The sequence below is a fragment of the Lepidothrix coronata genome, unplaced genomic scaffold, assembly GCF_001604755.1.
Source record: "Lepidothrix coronata isolate B3197 unplaced genomic scaffold, Lepidothrix_coronata-1.0 Scaffold36, whole genome shotgun sequence".
Taxonomy (NCBI): Eukaryota; Metazoa; Chordata; class Aves; order Passeriformes; family Pipridae; genus Lepidothrix; species Lepidothrix coronata.
In genome coordinates, this window is record NW_016690216.1 from 410505 (window position 1) to 436122 (window position 25618).

Consider the following 25618-nt stretch of genomic DNA (forward strand, 5'->3'; position numbering starts at 1 on the left):
CCACATCCCGTCTTTTCTTAAACACCTCCAGGGACGGTGACTCTTTCCACCTCCTCAGGTAGTCCGTTCCAAAGTTTAATCATCCTCTCTGTGAAGAAATTCCTCCTAGTGTCCAAACTAAACCTCTCCTGGCACAGCTTGAGGCCATGTCCTCTCATCCTGTTATTAGTTGCCTGGCAAAAGAGACCGACCCCCAGGTGGCTATAACCTCCTCCCAGGTAGGTGTAGAGAGTAGTAAGGTCAGCCCCGACCCTCCATGGGAGGACCAGAACCGCCCTCCCTCCGGTGACGCTCCCGCAGCCCCGCCCCTATCGGATGGGTCCCGGTCACGTGACCTCGCGCGCTCCCCCGCCCCTGCCGGGTATTTCGCCTCACGGCGCAGCGCGCGCCAAGTCCCACCTCCCGCGGGCACGGGCGCGGCCACGATTGGCCAGGGCGGCGCCGAGCCGGCCGCGGATTGGTTGGCGGGGGCGGCTCGCGACCGGCCGCGCGAGCAGCGGTGAGGCGGCGCGGCGGCGGTGGCGGGTGAGGCGCGCCGGGGGGGGTCGGGGCTCCCCTTCCCATGGGAACTCCTCTTGGCGCGGCCGATCCCGGGCGGGGGGCGGTGCGGAGGGGGGAAGAGGGGAGCTGCGGCAGTGGTGCCGCTTGGCTGGCGGTAGGTACAGGCCGCTGTCCGCAGGCAGGGCCATACCGCCTCCCGCCGGGAGCGTGGCGGCGCCCGGGACTCGTCCCGGCAGGGCAGGGCAGGGCAGGTGCCAGGCCGTGGGAGCGGCTCGGGGTGCCGGGGTCGAAGCGGTCGTGCCTACAGGCGAACTGCTGCGATAGGGGTGACAGGTCACAAGGAACAGTGTAAATAAAAGATAAGCTGGGGAAGTTTGAGGGAGGATTTTTAAGGAGGCTGTAAAATACAGAGTCGATGTATAAAGAGAAAATGAGGGAGTCTGGTGCTTTTATTTCCCTTTTCCGTAAACTTACGCTGCTTGCTTTGTACACCTTTAGTGATGCTGCTTCTGGGCTCAGGTTCTTCTGCAGTGGTCATAAATAAGTAACTTGCTGGGTGCTTGTTTTCATTTTGTTTAACACGCTGTTGAAATTCCAAATATTGAGTGTGAGTAGATTTTGAACGCTGAAATCAACCGTAGTGCACTGACCTGTGCCTGACAGCGTCAGCAGGACTTCATTAACATTATTTACATGCTGTCTTCAGGCAGCTGTAGGGCTCTGCAGCTCTTGTGAAGGCAAGTCTTACAAAGACTAAATGAAAAGGAATTGCGTCTTCTGATCCCCACTGCTTCTTAGCTAGTTGATAAGGAAAAAGAAGGCAGCTGAGTTATCTGCACATCATCTCTAGAAGTTTTAGTTAGTTGTTGCTGAATCCAAATAACTTGCTTCGTAGGGGTCACTAGCTAAAATATGATTACTGTGTGTAGGAATTCAGCATCGTTATAAAGAGAGATTTACGAGGGGAAAATTGGGTGTTTAAAATGCTTTTTTCAGACAAACAAACCCTTTTGTTAATAAGATTTGCATGGTTGTGTTTCTCAAAGCTGTGGCAGAAAGAATGGTGTTCACAGCGATTACCAGGGAGGTCTGTCCGTCTGGCAGGGAAGTGTAGGTGTGTGGTTGTGTCTGTATCATGTAATACCACATGGTTCATGGTGAAGGCTTTCAGTTACCTCTCAGTGGTATCACAGTGCACTGTGCAGGTATGATCTCTGCTGAGCAAAGGCTTTTGATTAAACTGGATTTTTTTTTTTCCTCTGTCCTTAGTTGACAAGATAGGTTAACGTGAGTGAGATGTGATGAATACAGTTTTGCACTCTCAGGTATATATGATGGGGCTATGTTTTCAAGAAACCTTTAGCAAGTTCTGTTGCAAGTATGTATAATTTTCAATTCCTGCTTTAGATTTCACGCTGATACTAGTTTAGATAAGGCCTTGATTGTCTCTGCAGTATTCACTGACTTTTGTCTGTCTCTGCATATCTTTCCAAACAGGTGTTTCTGAAAGTACTTGGGTGCTTCATTATTTGTGGCTTCCACACCAAAAATTAGACCTCTGTTTTTGGCTATGTGACCTCTGACAAACACATACTTAAATAACTTGTAACTGGTCTGCGTCAGTTTGGGAAAGGATCTGGTCCTTTGTCAGAGGATTGCTCCTGCCCCTTTGGCTATTGCTGTGATAATGTTTTGTTGGCTTTATCTTTCTTTGTTACTTTTTTAATATGTTTCCTTATGGTTATAATTTCATTAGATGAGCTTGGTTCATGTGTCAGCCTAAAAGACTGGGGAGATATGCTTGCCCTAGTTCTTGCTGAAATAATGAGGAGCCTGATCTTTTTGTGTTTGATTTTTTTTTTGTTGGTGATATTCCTTTGAACCCATGCTTCTTTGAAAATTTTGTACTTATTTATGTTATACCCTTTCAATTTAGAGACTAGACCTTTAATTTTTCAGATTTCCTGCCCGTGTTTATTCTTTGTTAAAGCTGATCTGCTCCATCAAGCCCATTAAGTCATTCTCTTTTATTTTTGTGTGGTTATTAAGTGAATGAGAGAAACTTCCTTCAGTAGGAAAAATATGAATATCATATTTCTTTTTAAGAGTGAGAACTTATGCTTTGAAAAGTGCTTGGACAAATATGGAAAATATACATGGAAGAGTTTCAATTTAAAAGCAGTTGCATTTGATTTCTCTTTCTTTTCATCTTTCATGTGTAGGACTCACTAGAAAGTTCTTATGTACTGAATGTTCTTATTTACTGAATGTACGTGTACAGACTCCAAAGCCTTTATATTTATTTAATGAACATTTTGTAATTTAAAAGTGGTATTATCTCTCAGCTTTGTAGACTTGATATTTGATATGACAGTATTGAATGAAACCTGCAAAAGTGATTGGGAAGAGTAGGGGCAAAAGAGAGCTCAAGGAGGCTAAAATGAGAATCCCTACACTTGGAAATGTAGACCTCTTAATTTCTAAATGAGGGAATTCCTGCATGTTTCCATATCAGAAAGAAAGTTCTTCAGCATTGCTAATTTTTGGGTTTTATTTAAATGAACCCATGAAATTCCAATCCCTTTGTGCTTCCTGCAGTGAAATGTAATTCTTTGTGCTGTTGTTCTTTGAATCTCTTGGTAATCTTGTCTGTGACTGCTGCTTATGCTTGTAATAATTTTGCTGAGGCAGAGCAGAAGGACCAATTTTTATAGCAATATTATTGTTACTCAGGGCTCTTTATTGTAGTAATTGAGTTGTGGAAATTTGGGGGGGAATTCAACTTCTACTGTTTTTAGTGTAGGTAGCACCAAGAAAACAGATGATAAATACCACAAGGGTCAGTATTTTAGAAGAGGTATTATTACTAAAAGCATTAACATTTAAGTCCTGCTTCTGAAATTGTCATGTATACAGAGCAGGAGAGAAACATTTGCTAACAGTTTCATTCTTGCTGTCCAGCAGTTTCTTTTGGAATGAACTCTGTCTGTTCTTGGCACAGAAACCAATTATGAAATATCTAAGTTTGGTGAAGAAAGGTGTCTGAATATAGTCTGAAAGAAATGAGTAGGAAGTTTGCCCCAGGGATAATTCTGTAGAACTAATAATTTTATAAAAATATCAAGCTAATTTACTTAGAAGCCTTTTCCTTTTAGATAACAGATTAGCTGGAGGTTGTTCAAACATGGTGGTTTTCCTTAGTACCATAAACTAAGGAAACTATTTCAGGAACTGGGTGGTACTCTGCACTCTTACAGACTGATTTCAGTCACTTTCTGCTGCAAAAGCAGGCAGGTCATTCACATCAGCAAGGCATTGATGACCCCAGTCTTAGGTACTCGAAGTATTTAGGCTACAGAGTTAAAAATTACTTATAAAGTGAACTGTAAATATTCATTTTACCGAACTAGTTCTTTTGTTCAATGCATGCTCTTTTGTGCTTGATCATCAAAGTCTTGGAACCTGGAATTATCAAAGGTCACCTTAATGTTTTAGGGCAGGATAGGTGTTTTGGACTATTTCCAATGCTTTGTGTCATCATGCTCCTTTTATTCCTGGATCTTTTGGATTTCATTGAACAAGTTTCTAAAATTCATCAGTAATATTTCAGAAATCGCTTTGGCTGTTTTCTGTACTTTTCAAGGTAAAATTCTCTAAATACTGGATGTTTATAACTTTTCGGAGCTATCTATAAACCATTCCACTATCTGTCTGTCTTTTCTACCATCCTCAAATTAAAACACTGAATATACTGACTATCCATATCTCTCATTGCTTTCTTTCCTCACTCATTACGTTGTGGCTGTATCTCTTGTTTCTTACTGCCCATACATGTGTAGGACTTCTTTTATGTCTGTAAGCTGGAACTCATTTTGTACCTTGGCCTTTTTTAGCATACTGCTTCCTATTTATACTATTCTGTCATCCTCATATTATGCTATCTTTTCCTACATCTGGTTTATGCCTTTAATGGGTTGTTTTGTCAGTTTTTGTGTTGGTCCTTTACCTCTTTGCCTTTAAATTTCTTAAATTCATGGAAACTTTCTAAACCTCCTCTGATTTTCTCAGAGGAAGTTCTAACACTCTCTTTTTACTTCTGTCCGAATTGTTTCTGTTATTAAAGACTGGGGTTTCTCAGTTGATCAGAAACAAAATAATACCTTTTCTTCAGTTCCTGAAACAACACCTGCCTCTGACTTTGTCTGGGGATTTTTAAACTGATAACCTGGCTGTCTGTTGAAGGAGCAATGTATCAGGATACAGTCATTCCTTTTAGTCCTTTCACTTGCCTTTCTCAGCCAGCCCTGCCTTGCAGTTGCTCAGGAGTACTCTACCTTTTCTTCTCTTTTGTTTGAAAGTCTTGACACAGCTTCCGTTTTTCTTCTCTTTGATTTCCACACTGCGTGTTCAACAAGTCTAGACTTTGAAGTGAGGTGGAGTGTATCACATGTATCATGCTTTTGGATCAGGTTTCCCCTTTTAAAGGAGCATTCCTGTCTCTTCTGTGTCACTGCATGTCTACAGTGCCATATAGATATGATGCCGTATCTAATGTGGGGCACATAGAAAGAGTTGTGTTCTTCCTGTTTTAAGAACACAGCAGGTGCAATGTGATCAAAGATCCACACAGTCCATGTGGTAGATTGTCTAAGGGAAGAATAACAGATGCCTAAAGGAATAATAGATCAAGTAGATGGTCATGCTTCCCTAACAGACTTCTCCAGAGTTCCATAAAGAAGTCCCTGTCTTATTTATTTATGATGAATGACTGTAGCTTGTATTCATGGCTGTTTGGTAGGTAGCCTATTATTCTTCCCTGTTGTTTTTCTTATAACAATTGCAATTTCCATTCTAATCTCGTGGTGTAGATTAGTAGTTTCTTCCTAGTTTATTCAGAAACAAAAGAAAATTCTGTTGGGAAATGTATTTTATTATCTGTGGAGATGAGACACTTAATATCAACTTTTTTTTTAAGCCTGTCTAAAAAAAGATAACTGTAGAATTGCATTGTTTCTGCCAAGTTTCCACGAGAAGTAGGTTATTACTAAGGAACCACAAACTGTTGAAAAAAAATTTGTGATGGAAACAGCGATGGTTTAACTGTAGGGCTTGTGGGCAGTTTCAAACAGCATCGTTTTTCCACCTCCTGGCTTTCAAACTTCCTGAGTACCGGTTCCTTGCTGTTACACTGCTTTAGTCATCACTGTCTGGGTTCAGAGTGGCTTCAGCAGTGCCGTTGTTCATACTACAAATATGTTGCTCAGGGTGGTTCAACAGAGTGTTGTTTCCAGCCTGATACACAAAACAAACGTAAACCTAAATCTGTGGCTTCCTTTTCTGGTTTTGGTGAATACACTTCTCAGTGACATCCAAGTTATGACTGGTGTTGAACACAGCTAAAGAAAAATTATACTATTTTCACTAAAGGAGCAATAATACCATCTTGATTTAAGTGAATGGGAGTGTATATAAATAGACGAAATTTGAAATCTGTCCAGCTTTATAAACTGCGTGAATATTTTCAATTCCCACACTACAGTATTTCCTGTCATTTTCTTACATTAGTCATTTTTCCATGTTTCCTTTCTCTCCTTAGTTGTAGAAAAAAAGGAATAAACAACAACACTGTCAGAGAATGTGAATCAAGAGAGGTGGTCAGCTTTCTGCAGTCAGCTCCTGCATAGAAATGAGTTTTAGATATGGTATGGCACTTGAATCATAGTGCTGATCTGCACCTGCAGGCGTTCTGTAGGGCTTGATGCTCACTAGGAGTTGTCGAACACCATCATCTGTCCAAGCTCAAGTGAGCAATCATTTCCCCAACTTTTTAAATGTTAACTTTACAATGGTTTGATTTCTTTCCAGTACCCGAAGGGGGCTACAAGAGAGCTGGCGAGGGACTTTTACAAGGGCATGTAGTGATAAGACAAGGAGCTTTAAACTGAAAGAGATCAGATTTGGATTAGATACGTACCGCTGCGAGGGTGGTGAGGCACTGGAACAGGTTGCCCACAGAAGCTGTGGATGCCCCATCCCTGGAAGTGTTCAAGGCCAGGTTGGATAGGGCCCTGAGCCATCTGATCTAGTGGAAGGTGTCCCTGCCCATTGCAGGAGTGTTGGAAAAAGATGATTTTTAAGGTCCCTTCCAACACAGACCATTCTAGGATTCCATAAAAATGACCCTACTAAAAAGTCTTTGTTACCTGTATTGAGTAAATAAATGCCTTCTGAATGCCTTTGCTTTCCAGTACGAGGAATTGGTGTCATCTAATGTGTCTTGTTTTCACTGTTTCTAAAGCTTGTTTTTTTAGGAATACATGTAGCAGTTTACTTCTGTGTATGTTCCACAGCATGCATCTAAAATTCTTGTGTCTCATTTCAGAACTACTATGGAACCTCGGCAGCCCTGTAGATTTGGAAGGCTTAAATCCAAGTTTGGAAAGGCCTTTTCCATTCCAGATGATTTGCTGGCTTAAGCGCTTAATTAGGATGGCATTTGAACAAGTTGGATTGAAGATGGAATCAGTAAGTATTTCAAACTTCCTTTATGTTTTCAGAAAATCAGGTATAGAAAGCGCTTCGTGTATTTTAGTTTGTGCTTGTCAGTTGTAGCAGAACACTCAGTACTGATTCTGCATTGCTGAAAAATCATGAAGTTTACAACTTGGACACTGAAGTATTGAGTAATGTATGTGTTAAAATAACTACGCAGTTCCTTCTAGCTCTAATAACAAACTGTTTACTTTGTAAACACTGCTTTTCATGCTGGACTTCCACGTGTGTTTTGAAGCTGAAGGAGAACTTTCAGTGATAAAAAAAATGTTTCTTGTTCTTACCTTGGAGATATGAAAAGCCCCATGAAACTGAGATGATTATAATTGTGCTATATTTACATATTTCTGAAAGTGTTAAAATACATGAGAGCAAGTCAGCTGTGTTCTGCACTGACTGAACAAAGGAATGTGCATGCATAGCTCTCCTCTTGGAGGAAAGTGTGTATGTAGTTTTCTTTGAATGCTCAGCAGAGAGAGAGAGAGAGAGAGCTGCTATACATGAAGTGCTTTGTCGCTGGGACCTTTAGGAAGCTATTTTGAGTACAAGTGTTGGCCTCAGTACAGTAATCCCTGTAAGTTGTTAAAATATTGTAATGTTTTAACAATGGGGAAATCCTTAACAGCTATGTGCAGTGCTTACTCTGTATTATTGTGCTAGAACCTTTTATCAGTCTTGGGAATCTGTGGATAGCAAAACGTTTATACATACCAAATTAAAATTGCCAACAAGAATCTGTGTTTTGGGATTTTATTTGAACTTTGATCTGAGATTTTTATATAACTTTGAAAATTCAAAGTATAAGAATATGTAGCATTACCATGGCTGTTGCTGCATAATTCAGCAATTTCAGCCTAAATAGGGAGAGGAGCGAGTTTTTAGTCTGTTTCTCCCCATTCTCTACTTATATCAAGCTTGTGATAATGCAGTTACATTTCCAAATGTCAGCTGTTCTGGACAGCAGCAAAACACTGATGCAATAAGAGTGTATGACTAAGTAATATTTTGCAGACTTGCTCTGCCAGTGCTTCAAGTCAACAAGAAACTGTAAGAACTTGGTTAGAGCAGTGCTGAGACTGTGTAGCTGAGCTGAGCAGTGCACTGACTTTACTTGCATACCTTGTGGCACAGTTTCCATGAAAATATTGTCCTGGCACATCTTGAATTACCAAAACTGGGTCATTCAAAGTTTTGATGCACCAGGCCACTGTGGTTGAAGAGCCCTGAGGGCATTTGAGCACCAAATATTTTTGAGTATCTGGGTGCTAGTCAACATCTTGTCTGTGGTCTGAGCAATCTCTGAACAAGTTTTGCCACTTGTTTAAAATGCACTGCACTTATGTTGGTAAGACAGCATGTAGTCTGGGCTCTCTTGCTGTTGTGGAAATACTTCTGTAATTAATTAAGCCTTCCCTTGACTGGTATTATTTTTTCCAATGCCACATCACTTTGAGTCTATCTCCAACACTTCTGCTTCAGACACCAGAATCAGTTGTATCACTGTGGTACTGTTTGTCAGTGACTTTTTCTTGAAGGCTACTGATCTACCTGCTGTTTGCTCAGGCACAAACAAACAATCATGTGATAGGCACAAACTTGAGGTCTTTGTTGGGGCAACCAAAGTACAGAATCAATACTCTGCATTGAAACATTTGTGTTCAAACTTAGCAGAGTATTAAGCAACAGAACGTATGTTTCATAGACTGAAAAAAAATAGATCTGAGTGGATTCATGGCAAAGTTGTAGCCCTGATGTGAGGATATAGCATAGCATATGTGCAGAGCACATTTATTTTGTCAACATTTTTACATTCTCTTAAAGTCAGAGGAAGGAAAGATACTTGTTTAGAAATAGGCAAAATGTTTGTGCAAAGTTTCGGAGATAATCTGGGGATAAATACTAGGAAGCATAAAGTTTTCTTTCTAATAGAACCTTCAACATCTAAGACTAGTGATTCTTGCTTAGCATATCTGCTGTGTATAGTTTAGCTGTGTGTTGAGTAACTCCCACAGCTGTACTACAGTGCAATACAGGCAATACTCCTGTGCCAGATGAGGGTTGTTTCAGTATTAATAGCCTGGACTTTATCTAAGTGTTTGTTGTCAGGCAACCTTCTAACAGGATGCTGAGTTTGCTTGAAGCTATGACCCTTTAAAATGTCTCAGTGGTAAATTCATATTTACAGCCATAAGTAAACACTGGCCAAGTTTTTAAATTACCATACAGTGTTCTAATTGTTTACTAACAATGTACCCTGTGTTAGAGTCTTCTCATTATTCTTTTTCTTCTTTGCATTGTTTTTGTTGCCTTTCCCTGTGCTGAAATCTTTCATACTTCTTTCTGGTGCTTTTTGCTTTCATTCTGGTTCATTTTGTAGTATTCTCCTAGGATTAAAGTCCCATTTTATTTCATTTCGTGCAGTTATGGTAAATAATAGAGCAAACATTAAATACAACAAAAGAAAGCAAATTTAATCCCCGTTGAAACAATGTGGAGTAAACCTAAACTGCAGTGGAAACAGTTCTGATGAAGCAAGGTGTGTTGAGGTGCCATGGGTAGTTTTCTATAGGTGAATGTTTGGGTGGGGTTTTTTAGGACAAAGTTTCTTTCTTACAAAAATTTCATTTTATTTTCCCCTTTTTACTTTCCTTTGCTCTTTAATTTCACAGTTACACTTTCATGTTTCTTATAGTTTAGTTATTTCTATTAAGACTGGTAGACACTATTCTTGTTTTAGAACAGCTCTTAATTAAAAAAGAAAAGAGATATTTTGGGACATGTAGAATTACATAACTTTATGGAGTTTTTGATGATTGAGTGTCTCTTCTTGAAATACCATAAAAAGAGCTGTCTGACCTGATGTAGGTTCTTTGTTGTCTTGAAAATCAACAAATTATGTTTTTGAAGATGCTTCCAACTCTTGAATTCTTCTGTGTTACCTGATTTATTGCTTTGAGTGTAAACTTAATGCAAAGGCTGTCTTGACCTTAAGTAGCCATAGCCATATTGTAATGACATGAAGAAATCTTGTATCAATTCAGGTATAGGATGTAAGGAGTTCACTGATACAGATTTCAGTGTATATACATTGTATTCCGTTCTAGCATGAAAGGAATAACTAAATACAGTTAGCACAAGCATAGTATTGAAGGGTAAGGGAGAACTATTACAATATGATATAAAAATCCATTCCCTAACAGCTGGCTTCTTTTTTCTTCCCCATCCAGGTGCTTTGGTCAAGCAAGCCTTATGGTTCATCTCGAAGTATTGTAAGAAAAATTGGTACTAACCTCTCTCTTATACAGTGTCCAAGAGTTCAGTTTCAGGTAGGTGTTCTTAACAGTTTAGAATATGTGTTTCACTATACTGATAAAGGTATTTGCTCCTGACTAAAAGGTTTGTAAAAACAGAATATGATAAACTTGACATAGGAGAATTAGCCTACTTCAGTTCTTCCTGCTTCCAGTTCAAGTGAATTGAAAAAAAAAACCATTTTTTTTTTAAATAAAATAAGAAAAATATTTTTTTTAAATAAAAGAGAAAATTTTTTGAAACTTATTTCTATAAACAGTACTTACAAGCTAGGCTTAAGAGGCATGTAAAGATGAACAGTGTTAACAATATTTGGGAAAATGAATAACTTTATCAGAAAATAAGACATTAGTAACAAGATAACATGAGTACTCTGTTTGCTTTTGTTTAAAATACAAGGCTGTGTAGGTGAAAGGGGAGGGTAAAGAGCAAGGGTAAAATACTTAAGGAAGAGAAAACCCATGCTTTTTATAATGAGTCTTTCAGGAACAGATGGGAAAGTGGAAGCTGTTACACATGATTTCTTCAACTCTGTGTGTGTGTTAGGGGGGTAGGGGGTGGGTATAGAATTGGAAAAATTTGGTACTTGAAACTCAAGTTGGGAGGAATGTTTCATGGGCTGAGCAAGGGCAGGAAGCATAAAGATGAATGGAGGGAATCATCTACCACACTAAGATGAAGTAATTTCCACACAGCTAATTTTTCAGTGTTTAAATTAATTTCTTTCTCCTAAATGAAATATAAGAGCAATATTTAGGCTTGAAATTACGGTAGCAAAACTAGATAGTTAAGATGACCATAGAAGCCTTGTTGGTGTCATAGTAAAAGCCATGTTGCCTCTCTTAAATAAGTACATTGAGAAACGGGGGTGGAGGGGCAGCTGTCTCACATTTATAGTGGTTTGGTGAAACTTAAAAAGTAAGGGGGGGATGGGAATTCGTGCAAGTGAGAAGGAGAACAAATGGTGTGCTGCATTTAAACTTTTGAAGTAACACTAGTAATAGTTTTGCCAGCAATAGGGCTGCCTGTGCCTCGGATTTGAAAGGAAGTGAAGTCCTCCTATAATGTGTCTGATTTGCTGTACTGTAAAGGCTATACAAGGGAAGATCATGCTCATTTGCAGAAAGTTTGCCAAATACTACCTTCTCTTAATAGAGTACATAAAAGAAGACATTTCTGGTTAATGTAGCAAAGAACAGTAAGATATATCTGGTGAAACTGTTCCTGAATATTTTTAGTGTTTAAACAAACAAATAAATAAATACGTATACATGTTTTGGTCTGAATTCTGTTAAATATAACATTTGCCTTTTTTTACCTCTTAAAGAGACATTCAGTCAGCTTTGCATGCACACTAAGTCTAAGCATTCACCTTCTATTAGATAAAAGGAAAGGATCCTAAAAATAGAAGTACAGTTGTCAGAGTTGATTTAGTTAGAAAAAGGAATTTCAAAATTTGAGCCTTGAAACACATTAAAAGTTATGGTTTATGGAGACATTAAACTATTTTAATATATAAACTGTTAAACATGTAACCTGATGCTAACATCTGTTTTTTGTGTCTTTATCTCAGCATTAAGATTCTGTAGTGAAGTTCAATCCTGATCTTGATCGTTTCCATGCTGTTGCAACTGGTGCTTTCCTATAGCTGTCTCTTCCTCTTTCTTTCTTGCCAGCTTTAGCTATTTTATGAAAGGACCATGCACTGAACCTTGCTGTAAGTCACTTCATTTGAAAAAACAAATCAAATCTTACTTGCCTCATCTCAGGGTGCGTGTATGTAATCACTGTTTCTAACCCCAGAGCAGCAAACTGTCCTCAAGTCTTTGTTTTCTTTATGATAAATGGATGAAAGATACTGAATGAATATCTCTGTAATGTTCATACTTATCTTCTCGTGTGCGTTTGTTCAGCTGGTCTGGAAAAAAAAGAATGGTAGCTTAACATTTTGATGTTTGGGATCTGCTGACTGTTCTGTCTGTCTCTATGGATCTTGCCACAGTAAACATTTAAATTAATTGCTAAATGCTGCTTAAGTATTCAGTAAGAGGCAGCAGAGCTTACCTTACTACTCTAAATGGTTGATACAGTTCTTTTGTATGTCATTTTTTTTAGGTTTATCTGTAGTCTTTAGGAAAAATAAACTTACCGGTAAAGCCTAGGTAGATTCAACCAAACCTACAGGAGCATTTCTGAAGATAGTATCCTTCAGCTGCAGTATCTCTGTTTTAGTCCCACGCTTCTCCTGTCTGTCTGATGGATACCTGATAACTCAGTAAAGTCTCCTAAGGAATTGGTGTGCACGTAGCAAACATCTGAATTTACTGGGCTAATTTGAAAAATCATAGCAAGTTCATCTTACTTGAAGAAGTATTTCCAAATGTCTAATACATAACTGTATTATTAATTTGAAACTAGACAGTTCTATTCTGTCCTTAGAAGCGTAAAAGTACTTGTTCTACTTTGCACTTTCTGGAGCAAACAAAAAGTGGGGATCCTGCCCTGACACATCCCCGAGCAGCGTTTCCGTAGTGTAGTGGTTATCACGTTCGCCTAACACGCGAAAGGTCCCCGGTTCGAAACCGGGCGGAAACACTGGCGAGGCTGACTCTTTCTCAGGGAGTTGGACTCAATGATTCTTTATGCATTCCGTGACAGTCAAAACAGTTCAGTGTGTGTAATATTCAGACATTCGTGCTGAGTCTGAAACCCCCAGGCCTGTGTGTTTGTGTGTCTGTGTGTGCAGCGTACAATCGGCAAAAAAATCAGCACACTACAATCGGCAAAAAAAGCCTGTGCAGGACGAAGTGGGGGAAGCAAGTATGTAGATTGCAGAAAAGAAAAGCAGCCTACTTTACTGATTCTTTCAGTTCCTGCCATCCAGTAGAACTGGGACTCTGTTTTCAGCGCTCTGTTCTCCATATCAGGTGCTGGCAGAGCAGTCGACAGAGTTTTCTTCAGCTGGAATTGACTGGAGGAATAGGGTAGTCACAGAGTTGTTTACAGGCAGGTGATGGTTTTTAAGAGATGGATGTTGGCTTTTAACCTTTAAATTAAAGTAAAAATCTTGCATTAACTTAAATTCAAAATCTACTGCTGTGGAAGGCTTTGTTGTTTTTAGGGATAGAGGAAAGAAACATCTGTATATGGGGTAACAAGCATATTCTGCTTACATATAAATATGAATAAAAAAGTAAGAAGAAACTTGTATCATAATATAACAGAAGGGTTGCTCCTAAATGTTGAATTAGAAGTTATTTATCTCACAATTCAGGAAATCTGGCAGTGATAAATGTATTTCCTTACTGTTGATTTATGAAATTATATTTGATTCAAGTATGTGTAGTGCCTTTATTTAAATTTGGCTTCAGTCTTCGAATGGTAATAGTCCCTCATGTGGCCATTACTGTCAGGAAAATCTGTATCACCTGCAAGAAGTGGCTGATGTATTACAGATTTTTTAAATTGCCATTAACATTAATACAAATGCTGCAGTCATGAAAATTTCAATTTATTTTTAAAAAGAAAAAAGCCAAGGACACAGCAAAAATCCTAACATGCAATATAGTATTCTCTAGACTGTTTCAAAGAGAGGCAGACTGTAATGGTATTAGGCACAACTGTTAATGTGATAAACATATTACCATCTGTGCTGATGCTACCTGGAAAAAACCCTGTTGTTTCCAAATGATCTGATGGTGCCAATACACACTCCTGGGAGCTGTGATAAAGGCTCACATACAAGTTGTGAGAGTGTGAGGTGAAGATGACTAATCTCAATTTCTAAAGCTGTTTGTAACAACTCCTGGGGAAAAAACAGCCCCAGTTCCACAACTTCTTTCTTCCTGGGACTTGTATCTTTAGACTACAACTAAAGTATGTGTGGATATTCTTGAGAAATGGTTTCACTGCATCCAGACTGCAGTCCTACTGTGATGGGTCTGCTACAAATTCAGATTAATGCCAACATTTTATAGTTGCTTCTACATAGTAGTTTGCCCTTACAGAGAGGATTTGCCTTGAAAATTGACCTAAGTGCTAATGGGCTGGATCCAAGCTGCCTTCACAGACTGATACCTACTACCACCGCCTCTGTCAGTATTCCCAGCTCTTGGCCACTGTTAGCCGTAGGCAGCACTTGAACAGCTGCAACAACTGGTGCAGATTTGGCTGTGGATTTGTGTGTAGTGTTGGGTTAACAGTTGGGCTTGATGATCTTAGAGGGCTTTTCCAACCCTAACAATTCTGTGATTCTGTATAATACAAGAAAAGAGGGGACGTGGTTGTGTTGGAGATAGGTAACTCAAGGTGACAGACTGAGCAGAAGAAATTACTGAAAATCGGTTCAGTAGCTTTTATCAGCTGAGATACTGAGCCCAGGCTGCTCAGGAGTCCAGTGACTGTGTACACATGCCCTCATCTAACCCGGGGAAGCAGAATTTCAAAATAGATTTGAAACCATTTTGTTGAGTTGTGGCTATGGAGCAGGTACTGATGGTCCGAGCAATTTTTCAAATCTCGGTTTATGTCACTTAGCTGGAAGTCTAAGAAAGGTTCCAATCTCTGGAGCCTTGCTCACCTTTGGCTTCAAACAGCTGTAAAGCTAATGGCCAGAACCATGCTGGAAAATGGTCAGTTTGTTTAGCATGTTGTAAATAGGATTGTTAGCAAATAGTGTATAATGTTATGATTGCATCCTACCTCTCACTCAGTCTTTGTGATTACTGAGCTTTTTTGCCTGGTTTTGGCGTTTGTTCATTTGCTTGCTTTTCCTGTGCAATGTACATACTTCTTGTACAGAAATTCTGGAAGTTGTAGGGAAAGGGAAGCTTCAACAAAATTTCACTTTCAAAATAATACTAAATCAGAGCAAAAGACTTAAGAAGTACTGGTAACCTTAGTGTCTTTTTTAATGACTGGTCATGAATGTAATTTTAAAACATACTATTTGAGTTAATATAGCAAACTGTGTGAGAATGTTGATGTTTGTTTGTCTTTAAGGTAACAATTTGCCTTGGATTTTTAGTGTTCAGTAGTTCATGTGATAGTACATGAACCTCTGTAAGGCATTCAGCAGACTAGATTGAATAGTTTGAAGTCAGTGAAATGGTTCTGGACCAAGCCCAGGACAGAAATAAGTGTGCTAAGGCTACAGATGTGTTTATGCGTGTATGTGTTAATAGTGACATGTAGCCTCAGTAGAAGTGTTGGATAAAATAACTGTGGCACGGGCTGGGAGTGTTGACTCTAAGGTCTTCAATCTTGTCTTTAAAATTTAGCTTATTTCTCATGTCACGGAAGGAAACCGTCCTGCTCAACTCAGAGAAGATGCAGTGGCCTCCTTTGCAGATGTGGGCTGGGTTGCTGAAGAAGAAGGAGAAGTCTTTACAAGGCTCAGGTATGTTTCTCAGATCTTCCCTCTGAAATCCTGAACTGAGAGGAAGAAACCTCGCTTCTCTCTGATGAGAAGCTGTTGTGCATTGCAGTTAACTGAGGGCACTTGAATGCTGGGAGAAGAGAGAGGGAAAAGCCAGAGGCAGGGTCTTGAAAAGAAACAGTAGAAATTAGACTAACAGGATTGTGAAAGCAGGACTGGTTTGAAAAGATACGGGACATTGGCTTTATACAAGGAAGACTTTGGGTTTTATTTATTTATGTATTGCAAACAGTTCCATGCAGTAGCTTCAAGCATCCTTGTCCCCACAAAGATGTCTGCTGTGGTATGACAATTGCTAACACTGGTTTTCCAGTTCTGAGATCCAGGGCAGTACTGCACAGCTTCCTCATTAGCAGCAATGGTCATTTTGACAATCCAGTAATTAGCACATTGTTTTTCACCTTTCTAGTTAAGTCTCTGCAGTCTGTTAAGTACAACTGAAAAATTGTGGTTGGTGTTTCATCTCTAATCTTCATAACGAAAACTGGCAGGGAAGCATGTGAGCACATGTCCAGAATGGTGGGATGATAGGTACTGTTGTGTTGGACCAAGGGTTCTACACAGCACTGTCACTGTGTGAAACGGGTTGGCTGAAGGGATGAAGTTCTCTAGTTCATCCTATTCAAATTGCTGCTCAGATTAGCCTGGAACAGAGGTACAGTTCTGTAGTGCAGAGGAGCTTTTTGTTTTAAATAAACTAACCTTCCAGAGAAGGGCAGAGATTGTTGGCTTCAGAGATTACTGGAGGATACTGTTCTTAATTTGAAAGCATGATATAGGTAGGTAATGGCTTAGATGCCCTCCAACATGACTTGTTACAGTGAAGCTTTGCATAACAAACATTCTGGTACTGCCCACATTAATTTCACAAACTCAGAGGGGAGTCACAGAAATCAACACTTGTTTGGGAAACACTATTTGTGAAGTCTATTTGATACAAAGGAAATTAACTGCCCAATACTACTTTTGTTTGCACAGAAACATTTTGTTTAAGGATTGAACTGTAAAGTTATTATGTTTAATGGAGACAACAGGGAGAATAGCTCTTTGATGCTTCGAAGAACCTATTACAAAAGATGTAGGACTTGCATATTTGCTGAAACGTCTGCCTGGGAAGCGGGGAAGGGGGACAGATGGATGTGGGATGGGACTAAAATAATCCTGCAGATATATAGTGACCTTAAGGCAAACAGCTTATAATGGAGCATGTAAGTGAATTACTTAGCAAATAGGAGTATTTCAATGTGTCCTGTTTATTACGTCTGTGCACAGTATCACTAGTGGAGCTAGTATGCATTAGGTGTTTTCCAGGCTTTTGAAATTCTGTTTCGACAAGATCACATAGGTGTTACTGTTAAATATTTATTCATGGTATAATTCAGTAAACAGTCTTGCAGACATCGTTTTTCTTCTGTGAATGCAGTTTTATAGAGGAAGCAACTCAATGATGAATCATTTTTCCCCTACTAGCCAGAGCAGTAATGACAACTCAGGCATAATATTTTTCCACAGTGCTAGGTTCCAATCAAGACATTTCCTTAAAACATTTAAACCTGCCTTCTAGAAACTTTAAAGGAGCAGAATAGCTAAAAAACAAAGGGTATTTTCTGCTCAGAGCAGTAATAAAGAGTGAAGTGACCACTGGCTCCTTCCACCTTAGGGAGAGCAGGGAGGTAGCTGCTGTAGGAAGTATCCTGTTCTCAGCTTTAGTTACTCTCTATTCCTGTCTAGGTAACAACACCTAAATTTTATCATCCTTGATAACATTCAGTTTTCCTTGAACAAATTTCTGCAAGTTGTGCTGATGTTTTCTGTCAGTGTCATGGAAGACTCAAATCTGTATCTACTCCTGGTTTGAGGTGAGAGTTCATTCTAGCCTTAAATCTTGGCTCTTGCTTTAGGTGTAGCACAACTGCAGATTTAACGTGATGAGCATCCACAGCAGCTTAATCCATGCATCCAAAGTGATGGGGCACTTGGGCTGTATTAATCTGGAGCCTCTCTACACATTTCAAAACGTCCTATCACCAGCCCCTGTTCTTACTCTCATGTTTGAATAAACAGTGGAATCCTGACACGCCTGAGAAGTTTTGGGATTGAAGTTAAGGAGGATTGAGGTATGACCACCAAGTAATGTGGTCATATTTTGCAGTTTTAATGTTTATGATGATTTGTTGTCATCAATCCCTATCAGTTCTACTTATAGTACCATTAATAGTTTGTATTGGAAGGTACCTTTAAAAGCCATCTAGTCCAACCCCCCTGCAATGAGCAGGGACATCTTCAACTCAATCAGGTTACTCAGATATTGAGATAAACCATTTAACAATGTTGGTGTCTATGTAAGGGCTTATGTGACTTACCTGGGCAGTTTTTCCATAATGCCTCAGTGTTTAACATGGCTTGAGCTTGGCTGGGTAATAAAGGAAGGTAGCAGCGTTGCATTTTCTTGTGAGAAGAGGAAGGAAGGTCACGGACTCTTTAAAACTGTAAGACTTTTTTTTCTCTGTAGTTCTAATTATTACGTTAGGAAACTGGATACATGACCCTTGCCCATCTACTGATAAGTAGCCTCTGCATCACTAAGCTGTTTCACATACTCCATATTTCCAACATTGCTAGACTTGGGGATTGTCCCCTCAGAAGTAAAAAAGTACAAAAAATACTCTGTGAAACTAATAAACTCTTCCTACTTCAAGTGAATCAACAAGTGACTGTTTGCAGCCCGTGGGGGAAAATGGTGGCATTTGAGGGCAAAAAAAAGATCTTAATTCCAATAAAATATACAATAGGTATGAAATAGAGAAATAGATTGGGGTGAGGGGGAATGTATTCCTTTTTTCTTCTGAAATGAAGGATTCTACAAAAAGCTGGCCTGGGGAAAAGAAGAAATACAGGTAGTGATGCAAACAGAAAGGATGAGAAGCTCTTATTTACCTTAAGCTACATAAGGGGTTGGTGGAAGTGATTTACATAAAGAGATTTTTGAAGTCAGGTCTTCAGTTTGTATTCCTGATTTGTAGGTAACGTTGCTTTAGCTTTTATCTATTACAAAGCCTTTAAAATAGCTTGTGATATTTTTGTTACAGATCAGAAGTTCGGTCACAAACAGCCCAGCCTCCCTCAGGGGAACTACATCATTCCAGGAGGTCTCCATGTAGACAAGTGTCCTTACAAAACCCACCGGAAGAAGAACCAGTGCCCAGGAGTGCAGTGATGGCAAATGAAGAAGCACTGCAGAAAATCAGTGCTCTAGAAAATGAACTGGCCACTTTAAGAGCACAAATAGCCAAAATTGTAACCTTGCAAGAACAGCAGAACTTGACAGCAGGTATTAAATTTGCTGTACTTTTAGCAAAAATTAGTTAATGGATTTGTCCCTTTTATAACTAATACTGTGCTAATTCATTTTTGTAAGATACTGCAACACTGAGCACTTCTCCATATTGTTTTTGTTAGTTTGGTAGACAGACATGGCACACTAACCAAAGGATACAAAACAGGTCTTGAAGACAAGTGATCTGACAGATTTTCTGTATTTCCCACTATTCCAAAAGTCTTCATGTCTGTGTGTAAGTCTGCCAGAGTTCTGAATCTGTGAATGAGAGAAGTAGTATTAAACAGCTTTCAGAGCAAAGCTCATGATAAACATGATGGCTTAAACCAAACTAAAAGAATGTAACTTAATTACTAGCACTGAAGTCTTTCCATTCAGTCATGAAATAAGCTCTCTGATATCATTAAGTATTCATACAAGATACTAATTATACTTTTGGAATATGTAATATACGTAACAAGGAACAGAAAAGGCAATTAAGTGTTTACTGGAATCATCTCTGGGATCAGACACATTGTCCATATGGAACCAGAAGTGGTGCATCATTTCTGGCAGTAAACAGAATAATTCTTTTCCTGAATCTCTTTCTCCTCTTTCCCTCACCTCTGACTGCTTTCCAGTTTTAAGTCTTCTAAGATTAGTGGGAGATGGCCCTTGTCAAATGCAGATGACAGGCATTTGGTTTTAACTCCTTCCTGAAGTCACTTAGCAAGTACAGTTTTGTTTGTGTATAAAATCATATTATGATTCTTCAGATGCTCTTGTTTAGCTTTTGTCTGTGAACTGATAGTAGTTTCTTTATTTTTCTTGACCTGCTCATATTCAAAACTATGAAATAGTTTTAAGGATCACATAGTTTCACTCTTGGATTTTAATTGTGGGGGGAACAGGGGTGTGTGAAATAACTAATAATTTATTTTTATTTTTTCCCCTTTACCTCTGTTTATTAGGGAAGGTAAATTTTTATTTGATTTTAACATCTTTACCTCCCTCTTCTGGTAGAACGTGGTAATGACGCTGTGTCTTTGCCAGCACGTAAACAGAATAGGCTCATCTGTATTATCTGTATACATACCTTTACACACTTTATAACCCAAGCTTCAAAACTCTGATTTGATATGGTTTTCGTGATTTGTTTAAACGTGCATTTGAGCAGAGGTTCCTTCATTTATTACTTAAACTGTACAGGAAACTTGAAATCAAGATTATTGTGAGAATCTCAATCTTCAGCCAGATGAGATGATTAGGTAAAAATCCTTAACCTCGGAGAGTTGGTATGAGGTTCAACTTGGGCACTGTTTGAGCTCTGAAATTTATGTTTAAAAATCTTTTATGGTAATTTCATATTTGTGATGATGATAAGTAGGAAGAAACATTGCTCGCATTTGGCAGATTGTGACTTCCAGCTCAGTACCTGCCTCTTACAAGAAAGTGAAATACTGGTAACAGTAGGAGTAGAAGATGACCCTGAGATAAGCTCAGTTGGTTAGAGCACAGGCTAATAATGCCAAGGTTTGATGCCTGTATGGGCCCTTAACTTAAGAGTGGGACTCAATGATCCTTGTGGGCCCCTTCCAACTCAGAATATTCTGTGATTCTGTGATAACTAAAAGTTGTCGTGACATCCATCCCACTGCACTAGACACGAATGCCCCTAGAATTTGAACTGTAAATTTAAAGGGCGTTTCTCACTATTCCAGAAGGATTTTTATGTGGCTTTTCAGCTTAGGTGGTTTAAGAATTAAGAAGTTACGTGACAATCTAAAGGTGGCAGAGAGGAGGCAATTGAAGTTATTACAGTGATGTTCTTACCTGGGCATTTGTGACATGTAAAGGGGAGTTCCAAGTAAACTGACGTGTAACACTCGTTTCGTTTGTAGTCGGGTCAAGTCCACTTGCTCCAGCTGCTGTCCCTGTTGCACCTCCACCACCGCCACCTCCTCCTCTGCCACCACCCCCTCCCTCGGGTCTGCAGCAGAGCAAGTCTGCCATTGATCTCATTAAAGAAAGGAAAAACAAAAAAACGAACTCTGGCCAGAGTGTGATGGAAAACGGGCCAAAGAAGTCTGAAGTACCAAACATGCTAGAAATCCTCAAAGACATGAACAGTGTGAAACTACGCTCGGTGAAAAGGTAATAAATGTAAATAAGTATCAATATACTAACATTTGCATTAATGATTTATGACTTGGAACTACCTCAAGGTGAGACAGTTGCTGATGGAACATCTGACAAACAGAATGCAAAAGCATTCACAAGTGGTTAAGTTTTGGACTGTGTTAATGGTTCTCATTTTCTTCTCTAGATCCTCAGAAGGTACAAAACCTAAAGTGGCTGACCCTGCAGATCCTGCAGCATTAATAGCAGAAGCTCTCAAAAAGAAGTTTGCTCATCGATACCGAAATGACAGCCAAAGTGAAATAGAAAAAGTGATTCCAAAGACTGAAACAAAGACACAGACTGAGGTAGTGCTGGTGAGTACTGTGATTCTGAACACGTGCTTGGATTAAATTATAGTTGTGAAAACAAAAGTATGTCTTTCTGCCAGCACATGCAGTTACCCACAAGTTAGCATCCCAATCCACAAAACCCTGTGAAATACTGCTGATATGCCAGGAGTTGTGGCAGTCCTATGTTTTTAGTTTCAAATCTTAGGACTGTGTGCTGTCTTGGCCCTAGGTTTAAAAAGTCCTGTTACAGTTTTGTCATTTTTATTTTTTAAACAAAAGTGTTTTCTGTTGCCACAAGCATGTGATATTCTGAAAACTCCATTGCTAAGGGCTCATACTGGAATCAAATATGAACTGTGTTTGCCTGTTACTACCACCAACCTTAACTATTCAGACAGTGGAGGTGAAACTTTGAAGCAAGATCCTAAACCATGTCACCATTCCTAGGAACACAGAAAGAAAATTGTTCAAAATGCCTGCAGGATCTTGGTATAGGGAGTTTCTTCTAATAATTGGAAATGCTGAGTAAATAAGAGCAGTTTCTTAATAGTGTGAGAATGTTAAAGTGAAACTGTATTTAAAATCCACATCATGGCACCAGTTAATGACTTCTATTTCAGATGGATTTGAAACTGAAGAGGTTTTTAAGCAGTGAATGTTCAAGATACAAGTTTATAGCATTGTACACTTACTTAAAAAACAAGCTGGTATAGATCAGCTTTGTTTGTAAGCAATACTTGAAGCCTTGTGCTATGGAACCCTTTATACATTTGAAAAAATGCAGCTAAAACTCCAAAAGCTGGATCACCTCTGAATTGAGTTTTAAGGAAAATAACATTCCCAAGCCACAAATCTCAGGATTTTTGAGTACTTCTGCTAATTGATGTTGACTTACTTGCCTTCTGGTTTTGGCCTTTAAAGGTGTATTTCTGTAATGTTCAGGCTGTTCTTCACAACTAAAAGGCCAGATATTCCCTAGAATTAATCACTTCTTTCCTCAGCATCTCTGGGGCTTTAAAGAAAAGAACAGAAGTTGGCAATGTTTATTTAGACAGAGGTTTTTCATGACTTTCTAGTTTCAAAATTTACAGTCCACATTTTGAGATTAAGGGTCAAGTCCTCAAGAGGTAAGGAAATTGCAGGGTTTTGTTAGATGATAGAGCATTTATTACCTTTAATGAGGTAATAAAATCTGTCCATCAGTTACTTACCAGTATGTACCTTCTTTCTTAGATCAAACTTGTATGATATCTTTCTGTGGTCATTCTGAAAAGGACTTGCACAAAAAGACAAAGTAGAGTAAGAACAGAAATACTGTAAAACTGGTGCTAGAGCAGTTGGTTGTCAACTTGTAAAGATAACTGCATCTGTCTTCTTTTCTTGCTGTGGCAGAGTGAGCTGTCACTAGTCAGAGCTGCTTCAGCAGGTCATTAGCTGCCTCATCTGAGCAATTTCAGTCAACTGCTGACACAAGTTTTCCTTTACTTTGTGAAATCCACGGGCAGAGGAGCAGGATGATAAATTATCTCTGCCCAAGTTCTGCTTTTACTTACAACTTGGATGGACTGTAGTTCAGCAAGGTTTCTGTTGAAAGCAATCTGAACATGTTTCTGGTTTCCTTTTCAGTTTGGGCCGCACATGCTGAAGTCCACAGGAAAAATGAAGACTTTAATTGAAAAATCCTAGTGAATTCAGATCACTACGCGAAAGACTGTTGAGCTCCTTTCTCCGAAATATTTTATGTTGCAATTAGCACTAGTACTGAGTGGTCTCTTTCTTACAGCACAGAAAGACTCAATGTGAAGTAGAAGTGAGGCACTAAACGTGGTTGTATGTGATTTGTCAAGGGGAATAAATTGGACCATTATACTCAGGTATTAATTTTGCAGTCAAGCCTGGCTTTCCACTCAGACTTACATGGTGGATTTAGTTTATTAACACTAAGTTATATATACAGCATTCTTTATGCATAACTGACCATCTTAAAAATCCGTGTACATGTTAATGATGATGGTGATACACCCTTAACTTAATATCAGTTATTTGAGCTCTACCTGTAACTTGCACTACAATGTGTAATTTGATATTGAAATTTTCATGTTGAAGCCTTTCTTTTAAATTTAACTTAAGCAAAATTTTAGCCCAAAGAAAACCTGGAGGCACTTTGCTTCTTAGTGAAACAAAGGAAAAAACTGAATCTGCTGCAGAGTCCAGATAAATTTTAAGTAGTAGCACATTTTTGTGCAGGGTTGTTTGTTTCAAGTGAGCTTGCAAGGCTAAGAGAGTAAAACCTGCTTACATCGTCCTGTGGCCGTTATAAAGAGTGCAGGACAAGGGAGTAAATCGTGCTGTGGGAGCCTCTGTGAACAGGTAGTCCAGTGAATATGAAATAGCCAGTAGATAGCAGCAGAGTAAAATAGTAAGAGAATATGTGTTAATTAGAGGAGAAACAGTGGAGGTAAGAAAATAAAGGTACAAAGTACTGTGGGGTGCAAGTACATTGTTCACCTCTGCTGCTCTAAGGGATGTTTGTGGACACCTTTCTCCCAAGCTGTTTTGGGTCCTTGGATAAATTTCTGGCAGCTGGGACCTGCACGCACGCTCATGGTCCTGTTTGCTGGGAAGACATGGGATAAGCCATTGCACATAACCTGCTTTCCAAGGAAAGCCCTTCTGAGGCTTCCCCACAGCAGTTATTTGCTGCCAGACCTGCACTAACCACCTAAGCTCATGGCTCCAGCCACAGATGTAGAAAAGGCTCAAGCTAAACATACAAAAAAGCTGTTCAGGAGCTCAGAGCTACAGCTTAGCTATGCTGTGAAATGAAGCCAAGCTTTGCTCTGACCATGGACGGGAGTAGAAAAAGCTGAGCCTGCTCGAAGTTGATCCTGGCTCCTGGGACAAGTACAGCTGCCTCTAGAAGCTTCTGTTTTCTAGGAAAAGGCAAAAGCAGCACTATTTAATAAAGAGAACTGAATGACGAGGTTACTGGAGATGAAGCTTTGCTGCTTATAACTGGAATGTAGGCTGTACAATGGAGGAGGGGGTTTTCTGGGGTGGAACTTGAAATGGTGTTAATATGTACACAACGTAACTTCCTTCCAAAATGCTCTGCCATCAGTCTTACTGACAGGCCATTCAATCCTTGAGTTCTTTTAAATGACTTAAAACCAATATTAACTTTCAAAAAGGTGTTTTAAACTTTTGTATTTTATGCTCCATTGCCACTATATAAAATTAAAAGCAGTTAAAATAAACATGGCATATTTGATTTGTGGTACTCTACAAATGATAGCAGCCACAGTAAAGTATAGTTTACATTCTGTTACAATGACTGTAAATCAATGTAGTGACAACCTACTTCCATCTCCTCCAGGACTGGTCTGCTTACCTTGCTGTGCACCAGGAGTGACAGAGTTAGTCTAGAAAAGCCCCACACTGTTAACTTAGTTACATTCAGATTAAACAACAAGAAAAAAAAAAAGGGTATGAGGAACCAGTGAGAAGTTTATGCCTCACCACAAACACAGCAGGAAGGTACTTGTTTAACCATCCCCTGGTACACTGGGTTCCCCTGGCAGTCCAATTAACATGTAAAATTCAGGATATCACGTGACCTATTAAACTAGGCTAGAGCATGAGAAAAGCCCACACCAGGCATTGCCTGCTTGAACTGAGGTATCCAGTGCCCAGAAATGGGGTGAGCCTTATCACTGATGTAAAATTACTGTAAAAGAAATGCCATCTGCACAAGAGAATAAAACCACAAAGCTGACATCAAATAACTTTACTTTATACTGTACCCTAATTTGTATCTTTCTACTTGAAATCTTTTACATGGACAATGCCACTGCCCACAGTAAAAGTGCTCAAACTAAGGCCATCCGCTCATGTTGGGCAGAGGCCGTAGACATAACGTGAAGCCTCTTTGTATCTGTCTGTGAACAGTGCTGGGAGCAGATCTGTGAATTAAGACAGTCTGTGGTGGGGACCTGGCCCCCATCCCCTCGCACATTTCTGGGCTCCCGT

General features: G+C 39.4%; 1 protein-coding gene and 1 non-coding gene across 5 annotated transcripts; both read left to right on the forward strand.

Annotated features, from left to right (window-relative positions):
• Nucleotides 1–474: 474 nt before the first annotated feature.
• Nucleotides 475–25114, forward strand: MTFR1 (mitochondrial fission regulator 1). 4 transcript variants are annotated; one of them, XM_017812427.1, is made up of 8 exons: nt 475–525; nt 6884–7026; nt 10281–10379; nt 15645–15763; nt 18892–19133; nt 21020–21272; nt 21445–21613; nt 23216–25114. In XM_017812427.1, the coding sequence occupies exons 2-8, from the start codon at nt 6961–6963 to the stop codon at nt 23273–23275; spliced, it is 1008 nt and encodes a 335-aa protein (XP_017667916.1). In that variant the 5' UTR covers nt 475–525; nt 6884–6960; the 3' UTR covers nt 23276–25114. The 4 variants fall into 4 exon arrangements, with proteins under 4 accessions (XP_017667916.1, XP_017667918.1, XP_017667917.1 ...); XM_017812429.1 differs by having other exon boundaries at nt 476–499; XM_017812428.1 differs by lacking the exon at nt 475–525 and adding an exon at nt 546–655.
• Nucleotides 12888–12960, forward strand: TRNAV-AAC. Its single transcript has one exon. It is a non-coding gene; the product is annotated as a tRNA-Val (tRNA).
• Nucleotides 25115–25618: the final 504 nt, after the last annotated feature.

What these genes read in the sequence shown, in the direction of transcription:
- MTFR1 (XM_017812427.1), top strand. Translation starts at nt 6,961, where the DNA reads ATGATTTGCTGGCTTAAGCGCTTAATTAGGATGGCATTTGAACAAGTT. An exon ending in ACAGCAGAACTTGACAGCAG is followed by an intron (nt 19,134 to 21,019) that starts GTATTAAATTTG and finishes TTTCGTTTGTAG; the next exon opens with TCGGGTCAAGTCCACTTGCT. An exon ending in CACAGACTGAGGTAGTGCTG is followed by an intron (nt 21,614 to 23,215) that starts GTGAGTACTGTG and finishes TTTCCTTTTCAG; the next exon opens with TTTGGGCCGCACATGCTGAA.